General features: G+C 35.1%; 2 protein-coding genes across 6 annotated transcripts in view; one reads left to right on the top strand and one right to left on the bottom strand.

Annotated features, from left to right (window-relative positions):
• The window catches only part of LOC149420286 (scoloptoxin SSD14-like), a 101,853-nt gene extending 95,108 nt beyond the window's left edge, over positions 1-6,745 (top strand). For all 5 annotated transcript variants that reach the window (XM_089636578.1, XM_089636579.1, XM_089636577.1 and 2 more), the window contains 5 exons: positions 309-558; positions 745-935; positions 1,184-1,424; positions 3,900-4,013; positions 4,381-6,745. In XM_089636578.1, the coding sequence (XP_089492704.1) occupies positions 309-558; positions 745-935; positions 1,184-1,424; positions 3,900-4,013; positions 4,381-4,530 (946 nt within the window). In that variant the 3' untranslated portion in view covers positions 4,531-6,745. The remainder of the gene's footprint in view (positions 1-308; positions 559-744; positions 936-1,183; positions 1,425-3,899; positions 4,014-4,380) is intronic.
• A 119-nt stretch (positions 6,746-6,864) lies between these two features.
• LOC149420285 (cytochrome c oxidase subunit 6A1, mitochondrial-like) lies at positions 6,865-10,116 on the bottom strand. The gene is made up of 3 exons (XM_089636581.1): positions 9,965-10,116; positions 9,722-9,873; positions 6,865-7,088 (listed from the first exon to the last, which is right to left on the bottom strand). The coding sequence occupies exons 1-3, from the start codon at positions 10,053-10,055 to the stop codon at positions 6,990-6,992; spliced, it is 342 nt and encodes a 113-aa protein (XP_089492707.1). The 5' UTR covers positions 10,056-10,116; the 3' UTR covers positions 6,865-6,989.
• Between the last annotated feature and the right edge of the window lie 81 nt (positions 10,117-10,197).

Genomic DNA, 10,197 nt, shown 5'->3' with positions numbered 1-10,197 from the left:
GTGCTTATATCTTTTCCCTAAAACGTTTTTTTTAATGTTGTTAACGGATAAAAAAAAATCGGAGCAATCTTTTTTGCTACCTTTCCTGTTTCTTCAAATTTATTATATTATGTAGATTTAGAAACTTTTCTGTCTTCTATGAACGAGTTATTTTGTCCATTGTTTTCCCAATACCAATTGTATACCTTAGGTATTGGGAATTCCATACCCCCTCCCATTCTCACAGACCCAAATAAAAAAATTGTAAACTTGTAAATTATATGTTTTCATTTTAGTGCTTGCTTAACGATCTTTTTTTTCTTTTCAAGGGCACAATGGCAAGAACCCATAAAAGTTACCTTGCCAAATGAGGGAACCTTTTATTCAATTCGTCCTCCAGGAGGTGGGGCTTTGCTTGGTTTCATTTTGCAAATATTAAATGGCTATCATTTTAACCAGAACAGTATTAATGGACTCAACAATACGGTTACCACATACCATCGTATTACAGAGGCCTTCAAATATGCTTTTGCCATTCGCACGCGTCTTGGTGACAGCGATTTCGTAAATTTGGAGCAGGTAAAAAACATTTTTCACGCTTCTGAATCTCATGCTGTAGGCTGCAAAAGTTATCAAATAAATTTTCAATTTTTTCGATCGGTGGAGAGTTTGTATAAATACAAGGTTACCTAAGTATTGTGTATGTAATTTCTCTTCTTTTATTCAATAATATCCAAAAACATTATAACCTTTTACTGTTTTCAGCTTCTTCAAAACCTTACATCTCCGGAATATGCTGAAAAAATAAGATTATCTATTAACGATAGCACAACATACAACGATGCTACACATTATGGGGCGGATTTCTATACTCAGTCAGACCACGGTACAGCCCACATATCGGTTCTGGCACCAAATGGGGATGCTGTATCAGTAACCAGTACGATTAATCACTAGTAAGTTTAAACCTAAATATTAAATACAATAAGTAAGTTTCCTTGGTGTTTTGGTTCCTCATTGATCTTGTTGCTTGACAGTGAACCCCAAATAAGACCCCAATAGCAGTCAAATATTATTTAATTTAGTAAGAATTACTTTGAACTAAAATAAGTTATAAAATTGTTCAAAAGTAGCATTGTATGGTTAAAATTTTTATCTAAAGAATGTTTGAAATAAATAGTTTACTTCTTTTGCTTCTTTCTAGCTTTGGTTCTGAGGTGGTAACGAAGAAGACAGGCATCATAATGAACAACATCATGGATGACTTCTCCTCGCCTGGTTTCTTAAATCAATTCGGAGTTCCTGCATCATCGACAAACTTTATTCAGCCGCGCAAGAGAGCAATGTCCTCAATGAGCCCTAGTATTATCGCTGATGAAGCTGGAGATGTGAGGATGGTGATTGGTGCTTCAGGAGGCACAAAGATTACTACAGCTGTGGCTCTGGTAAATATACGCAATAATGGTCCGCCAATAGTCCCCAACATATAATGTATTGTATACTTATTCAATTGAACCCACTAAAATGCTTGGAGTAAGTATCTCAGACCGGCTCGAGTGCGTGCAGATGCGAGGGCCGGCACAGTTGATATTCTTCATGTTCTCCATCATATAGTCTGGGCCTTCTCAAGACCCGCTTTAATAAATCTCTTTCTTCAGCCACTTCCTTAACCCGCTTCACTACGCTGTTCAACCGGGTAATATATAGTTTCCCTGTCTTTACACTAAACAGGGGAGCTATTGTGAGGTGTCACACAAAAACAAAAATGTACATCCATTTTTCTTCACTTGGAGAATTGAATAATAAGTATGCAGAAATTCATCAGTCATTCAATAGCATTCGGCATTTTGTCATACTGCCTTGATGCGCTCCCCGGGAGCTGATTGACGGACACTCTTCGTTTGTGTTCTTTGTGGTTTAAATCGGTCAATATTAACTAAAGCAGTGTCCTTAACCTCTTTGTCGCTACGGGCATATAATATGTGAGCAGGGCCGGCCCTTAGCCAAACGGCGCCTGGCACAAGTAAAATTTTAGCACCCCTTGCCAAAACCAGTAGACTCCTAGGTGGTCACTGTAATCAATAATATTCAGAAGACTTGTGTTTTTGTGTATCGCCATTTTTATGAAAAATAATCTTAAGGGCGATGTGTTAGGGCTGTTGGGTATTTTCAGTGCCTTATCAATTCGGCCCCCGGCGCAGACTGCTGCAATTGCTTCCGCATATGGCTGGCTGCGTATTTTTTTTTTTTTACTTTAGCTCCACTCAGACGGCCCTAAAGTAAATAATGCCTATATCATATTTGGGGATGATGTATGGAGGAAAGGAGAGGAATTTCTGGAACGAAAACAGGTATGAGGGGTGGATAGGAATCTGGGGGTTAGTGTGTCCAAGAGTGACGGAAATATGAATCTATTTCTCCCACTGCGATGCAAGGTGATGGGACGATAAGAGTCCTTTTGGAGAGGTCAAAGGGTCTCACTCAAACAGGGTCTCCCGATCAGGCCTATTACGCAGCAGGTGGGTAGGCGCATCTGCCGCCAAGACCTAGACAAACCTCACCCCATAAACCCCGGCACCCTGCTAAGTCACTAAACATAGCGAACCACTTGGGGTCACCTATGGCACAGGTGTTGGTTATCCAATAAATGTTTCCCGGGACGGCGGTGCCCATATCCGCTTTCCAGATTGAAGGTTGGCTGTATGCGTGCGAATAATTGAACCGCATGTGTGCGAATAAAACGTGGACTTAGTGCTACATAACTAACTCGCAGTACAAGCGGGAAACTAGTGAATCTACAACACAATTGGAATTGATTTCGTGCATTAACTTTTCACTCAATTTCTTAGAAAATGAATGTCATAAAAAATCCAGTACATCACCTATCACCTATGATATAGGTGGTTTTGGTACAACCGTTATTCTATAAACATCAGGAACGCAGGTTTAATATTGTCCACGCTTTGAGAGAGCCCTGATACATAATTTCCAGAGATGTGCTAAATGGGTACCCAAAACCATTTGAAATGCAAAATGGAAATGGGTCAAAACTTTTCCATTTGAAAATGCAAAATGCAAAATGGTTTTTAGAAAAGCATTTCAAATGTAAAATACCTATTTTCAAAATGCATTGAAAATGCAAAATGGTTTCTCAGGTCAAACAATTAAAATAATTATAGAATTTTTAAACAATTTTGTCATTTAATAATGGACATCAATGTAAAACAAACATATTTAAAAGTAAAACAAATATATCTATATCCAAAAACACCACGACTACTGATTATGAAACCACAAAAAAATATAAAAAACATAGAAACTGCTATCTAACATTTAATAGCGTCATGGCCCCATGTTCAGTATTTGAATCAGTATTTTTTGTAATGGTATCACTCAATTGCCAGGGCTTCTACCAGGGAGCAACTTGACAAATGTAAATTATCTCTCATAGCGAGGTTGAGGACCGACTGATATTTGGGGCTTATGAAAAAAAGATGAGTGTCCGAGATAGTAGGAAGTATGTTGCAAAAAAGCATTTAAAATGGAAAATGCATTGAGAAAAGCATTTAAAATGCAAAATGCAAAATGGTTTTTAGAAAAGCATTTAAAATGCGAAATGGAAAATACCCATTTTGCATATTGCATTTCCATTTGAAATGGATTTATTTGAAATAAAGCACATCTCTGATAATTTCGTATTGGAATCCACAACTTTATTATTAGATTACTATGTGGGAAGCCTGACACTAACCTTTTACTGAATCAGGTTGTTCTTGAATAATCCTGCAACCAAAATGTTAACCAAGCCTAAAGTTTCAACCATCAGGCTGACCACTGCAGTAAATAATTATGTATAAGGAGCTATACATAGGTACCTATCTAGTTTGTTTTCAACACAATGAACATTTCTTTTGACGCAGGTAATTATGCGCAACTTGTGGTTCAAACAATCCATAAAAGAAGCTGTTGACGCACCAAGAATCCACCATCAACTGCACCCAATGGAAATACAGTACGAATATGGAAATCTTAAGGTATGAAAATAAGAACTCCGTTGGTGATAATATATATTTTAAAAACTAGCTGTACCCCACCACGCGTTGGTGTGCATCGGTCTTTCCATAAATAAACCACTCACGGTCTGTCTGTGCAGATAGAGAAACAATGGTGCGTGTTGCTTTTACGTCCAACAGATGTCGCTGTTTAAAAAAAAAAGCATGTTTTTACCTGTCACATGTTATATATATATATATAATAACACACGCATATTCAAATGCAACATTGTGTCAAAATTTCAAAGCAATCGGTGAAGAAACGAAGATTTAAGATTTTTGAACAAATGAACATTTACATTTTTATTTATATAGATAAGTAGAATCTAATCCTGTTTTTTATTTACAGCAAGAGGTTGAGGGTCTTCAGAGGCTCGGGCACAAAACTACCCGATACAGGGACAGAGGTTCCATCATCTGTGCCCTGTTCAGAAACGAAACAGCTATCTATGCAAATGCGGATTATAGAAAGGGGGGCGACGTTTTCGGACTGGATTAGGCTTAGTTCCTAAGATAAAGAAAATGATATATTTTTAGAATAAGAGTACCTACCTATATATTTTTAAAATTTACAAAGAATTATTAAGAATATAATAAAGAAAGACTACTGAAGCTGAAACACGCATGTTGAATGCTGTTATTCAAAATTAATTTAACCATAATCTAGGCACTAGGCTAAAATGTCAAACCGAATTGCCATGTTATAATAATTAATGTTCGTTTTAAAGTATGGATAAACTAGTGTCTTCTTTTCAAACTGTGATTATGATGTCACCGAGATTTTAATTGGTCATGTTGATTTGTATGTCACAAAGATGTTTAATGCTCAAATCTTTTTGGAGGCCACAAAGATGTGGAATGGGAAATAAATCTGTTTGGATGTCAATGTGTCAAGTGTGCAATGATTAAATTTATGGTAACCGGACAAATCAGGAGGCCTACTCTGTATCTTTCGAAACTTTCCTGCTGCCGGTTTAGCCACGTAACAAACCCGTATTAACCCTTCCCTTACGGTATTCAAAAATTCCTCGTCGTCTGGTGCTATACACTTGGTAAATATTTATGTATTGTGTAATACATAAATGTATTGGGGGAGGAATACCTAAAATTTGAACTATGTGTTTAGTATATAGAGAGATATATTATTAGAGACGTTGTTCACTCAGTTGACAGCACCGGCAAGGAAAGGTTAAACCCCGAACTTACTGGTTTGTTAACCCGAAAGATACAGAGTAGGCCCCCTGGGAACAGTAACAAATGGAAAAAAAATTAAATGTGAAAAAACAAACTATTCTATAAACCTAACCTAATCTGTCATGGAACCCAATCTACTTGGACGTCTCAAAAATGTGCGATGGTCAAATATGTTTGAACATCATAAGTAGGGGTACGTAAATTTCGCAAATAAAAAATCGTGATTTCGCATTTAAAAAAACCCAAAATAGAAAATTTCGCATTTATTTCGCAAAAAAAAATACAGTGTTGAAAACTCAATTAAAGGCTAGCATTGCTGTAATTTCTACATTTTCATCTTTCATTGTTTGCCTGCGATCAGTAACGACAATGTTGTAGATACTAAAGTACCTCTCGGCATCAACACTATTGACAGGGCAATTGAGACATTGAATAGCTGCTTTTGCAAATCCAGGGTAGCAAGATTTTGATGTAACTAAAACTTGCATTACATCCACAGGAGCTTCTTGGCCGACCAATCGAAGTAATTGTCTGTGAAAATGTGAGTACCCGTCAATTAGTTCTTCTTGTGGTACACTTTTGAAAAACGGAATTTTTGCGAAGCTTTCCACTATGGAATTGACAGAAGAAGAGGGCACATTTGCTGCTTCCGATGGACAAAATAATCTTCATTTGTTGGATTCGGCCCCCCCATGTGTACCAACAATTTATCCAAGCTCTTTTGAGCATGTCTTCAACATCATGCTGTGATCGATAGAATTTTCGGTTCATAAAATAGCCGTCTCTGTCTGTTTTGAACAGTTGTAATAATTGTTAGCGCGTCTGATCAACATTTGAAAGCACGTAACGTAAAAAGGTGCGAAAGTATTTAATTTTCAAATTTCGCTTTTATCGCAAATAAAATGCAGATTTCGCTTTTATCGCATCTATTTCGTAAAAACGAAATTTACGTACCCCTAATCATAAGGTGTACAATGATCAAATCTATTTGGACATCAAAAGAAGTGCAATGATTAAACCATCGCAAAACTGTCTCAAATATGAATTTATAACGATTTATTGCGTATTAAAAAATTACTTCATATTTCAACATCCTCTCGATAACTACCTTTATAATAAATACTCGAAGGAGGTAGAAAACTCAGCTAATTTATCCGATATACGGTGTCTATATGTGTCTGGGGGTAAAGTGCACTAGCTTAAATAAATATTTTTGTATGGGAAAAAAAAAATGGAATTTCGAAAAAAAAGTTATTTATTTTTTTACTTCTACCGTCATGTAGAATCATCTCCCGATGTGTCTGCACTCTACCCCTGGACAACCTGTATATAGCCACTATTCATAGGTTCAAGTGCCGAATAGTAAACTCAGATTTAATAAATAAATAAATGAATCTTAATTCGAATATGTTATCCTATGGATAGTGCTTTTGACGACTTATCGAGAGGATGGTGAAATACGCCCTGCTGAGTTAGCACATGTTATTGATGATACATAAAATATAATTTCATAAATCAGTGTTGCTTGATGTTTCAATGTTTATTTTCTGTATATCTGTTTCACTACAAATACCAAGAACTTACTACTGGAATAAAAGATGTTCTATTAATGTATTTTAGGTAAATAAAAAATGAGTAATTGAAACATTATTATTTTATTGGTTCTATATTACAAAAAAATTTAAGAACAGCAATTGAAGAAATTCATTAGACTACAGTTCAGTGTCTAAACCGAAGATTGAAAATACAAGTTGCTGGAGGTGTTTAGTGGTGAGTTTCTTCTTCTTCTTCATAACCATCAGGAAGAGGGTTGACCTTGGGGTTGTGGAACAGGGAGTGGTTGCCATCTCCCCACGGGAAGCGCTGGAAAAAATAGGAAGCAACAATGTTATATGTTTGTTTGGAAAGACTAGAAAGCAACAATGTTTTATGTTTGTTTGGAAAGAATAGAAAGCAATAATGTTATATGTTTGTTTGGAAATACTAGAAAGCAACAATGTTATATGTTTGTTTGGAAAGAGTAGAAAGCAACAATGTTATAGGTTTGAACCATTATCGTACATATTGGTTTTTTGAGATAAGATAAAATGCCAAAACAGATAAGTAAAGATTGGGTCACAAAATCAGTGGTATTGAAATTAGATGGAAGGAATTCAGTTTAATTCTGTCACTCAGAAAATCCTCAGGTTTGATCATAAATCAATTAGCTATAACATTGAATCGTAATACATCGATTTATACTAGTAGTTCCGTAAACAGTAGACTTCACATAATGTTGATTACTCTGACTTGACAGCCAACAACAGCTGCAACGCTCATGCGCTCTAGCGGAATAAAAAGGTACTATCAAACAAGGCTACCATCTTCACAGGATTGACTGGACACAGAACATACAAACAAATTTACAGACAGACAAAATGCAAAGTGATTTGAGTCAAAAAAGGATTTTGCTACACTCAATCAATAAAGAAGGTGTCAAGAAGTATTACAGTTTGATTCAGATAGATACTAGTGAAATTTTACACACTCGACCTTCAAAACAAGAAGAAGGTTACCATCTACATTACATTTCGAAAAATTATGTGTAAGGCCCGGGCAACGCTGGAGACTTCAGCTAATATTCAATAAAATATAAATGTGCCATGTTTAATGAATATGCAAGTTTACACAAGGGGTTATAGCAGCAGTCAAAAGAGGAACTAATGAATAAATAAATTTTTAAAATTATCAACAATATCTACAGTACAGATAGGTTTTTAGATCTGTATTTTTTACGAGCCAGCCAACCTGCAAGCTATCTTACACTGCCTGACAAAATTGATGGGAAAATGCTTACCAATTTTAAACTAATTAAACCACTTTTTATAAATTATTTTAGCAGATCGCGTTAGCAGTATGGACAGTCAAACAATTTCACAAAATCAGTTAAAAAATAAATAGAAAAAGATTTTCAAGCATGATTATTGATTGTGATCAAAGTAAATTGTCAATTCAAATCCATTTCTGTGCAAGTCATATGGGACCGTTTCCAAGAGACAACAACCAGCAGCGATTTCATGCATTCAAAGAGATTGACTTTTCGTGGGGGATACTATTGGTAACCAGACAACTCAACACACCTTTAAAAATTGATATAAAGTCATGAAAAGTGATCAAACAAAACTAAGTTACTGTTAAATTTTGGGACCAATTCCATACATCTAAAAAATTACATTTTATGTTAACAGATATAGGACTGTTATCTGCAATCATATAATGATAAATATACAGAAAATAGGGATATGCTCAATACATTTTAAAAAAAAAAACTCATTGTAAGAGTTAGATAAAAATGAGAGGTATTTCAGTTTCCCGAAATGTTAAATAAAGTATTTAATTTAATTTCGTTAATATTAAAATCAATTGTTCACTTGGTTGCCATTGTTATTGATGTGAAAGATTTAAGGTAATCTCAATCTCCTTCCAGATAAACTTAAAACGGAGAGTATAAATGTATTTAAAAAAAAACTTTTTAATCTTAAGTTATTAGAACAATATTAGAATACTATTTATTTAATGTTATATATTTAAGTTAAGAAAGTGAAATGTAAATTTCTTTTAACTTAATAAATAAATAAAAAAAAGGTTAGTTTTTTCCTTCTCTTATTTAACCCAAAATATGGACCCATGATACTAAAATAGATTTTTAGTTTGGGTTTTTAATTGAGAAATAAATAAAACTTATCAGTCGAATGCCGATGGGTCTTTGGAGAGCACGCAAGATTTATTCTTGTTAGTGTATATATATGTGTGATGCGATTTTGACCTTTATTCTTTGAAAAATGTATGAAGAAGAAAATCAGAATTGCGCTAATAAAACTTTAGATTCCACTTTTGATTTTATGAATGGAGCCTATCTGAAGACAAACAATAATTTTCTTTTTTCTGCTCCGACTTTCACTATTACGTATTTCATAATACTACGTCAAAACATGGAGTGAAGAAAAGATGTCAAATTTTTCTTTTTTTAACAAAATAACTACTAAAATACATTACTTTCCATTTCCAGAAACTGAAATACTTACTTCTCATTATTACCTTAACTGATAAAAGGTGTTTTAAAATAAAATGAGCGTGTCCCTATTTTCTGTATATTTACCGGAATAACTTATGCAGTGTTGCGACATATGCAACGATCGATTCCGAACTAAATAAGTTATAATATATATTATAACGTAAAAGTAGATGGAAGTAGTTGAGGATTTCCCACAAAATTGTGGCATGATCCTTGAGGCAGGTCATGTCAAAATAATAGATGAAGTAAGCAACCACTTAACCTACGCCTATGGCAAACAGTGTGCTACTTAGATAAATATAAGTCATGTCAATATTATATCTTACTTTAAAGCACTTGTGGCAGATGTACCACCGTCATTTAGTAGTTGTATTTTGTTCCATAAAAACCTATAAGTAGACTTACATTGCGAACACACAAGATAATGTATGAAAATGTTCACCTTGGTGCGGATGCGCAAATATTCATAGGGGATGAATTCTGGTCTTGGCTTTCCGTGGTCAGCAACGTGACCCAAGTAAGCGTTGACCATTCCTAATCCAATGGCAGGAATTCCAACGAAGAAAAACATCTTCTTCCATAGTGCTGCGCCACCTAAAAATCAATGTCAAGATAGGTGTTATGTAATTTTCAAAAATGTGTAAAAACCAAATGTGTCTGAATTTTGGAGGCAAAATCAACTAACCTCCGCCGCCTCCAGCGGTCGCAGCATGGCCAGCCCTCAAAGTAGAAGAACTAGAGATATGACGGATGCCCCGTCCAATATTCGCAGCCATTTTTCAGAATGTGACAAATTTCGAGTTTTCGTTTTCTTGATTTTTCTATGAATCTGACATAAAACAGTATTGCCAGTGAAATTACACCAGAGATGTTCGGCATTCAAATCAGAGTACCTACTCGCCGACTTAATATTTGTTT

The sequence above is a fragment of the Hesperophylax consimilis genome, chromosome 10 (genome assembly GCF_061612785.1).
Source record: "Hesperophylax consimilis isolate HC1 chromosome 10, BYU_Hcon_1.0, whole genome shotgun sequence".
Classification (NCBI taxonomy): domain Eukaryota; kingdom Metazoa; phylum Arthropoda; class Insecta; order Trichoptera; family Limnephilidae; genus Hesperophylax; species Hesperophylax consimilis.
The sequence above is the reverse complement of the archived record's forward strand: the minus strand, read 5'-3'. Positions and strand labels throughout refer to the sequence as shown.

Bases quoted from the DNA above. Each gene is read 5' to 3' on its own strand.
- LOC149420285 (XM_089636581.1), bottom strand. From the start codon at position 10,055: ATGGCTGCGAATATTGGACGGGGCATCCGTCATATCTCTAGTTCTTCT. The intron at 9,874-9,964 runs GTTAGTTGATTT...ATTGATTTTTAG, and splicing joins GACCGCTGGAGGCGGCGGAG to GTGGCGCAGCACTATGGAAG. The intron at 7,089-9,721 runs GTGAACATTTTC...TATTTTTTCCAG, and splicing joins ATTTGCGCATCCGCACCAAG to CGCTTCCCGTGGGGAGATGG.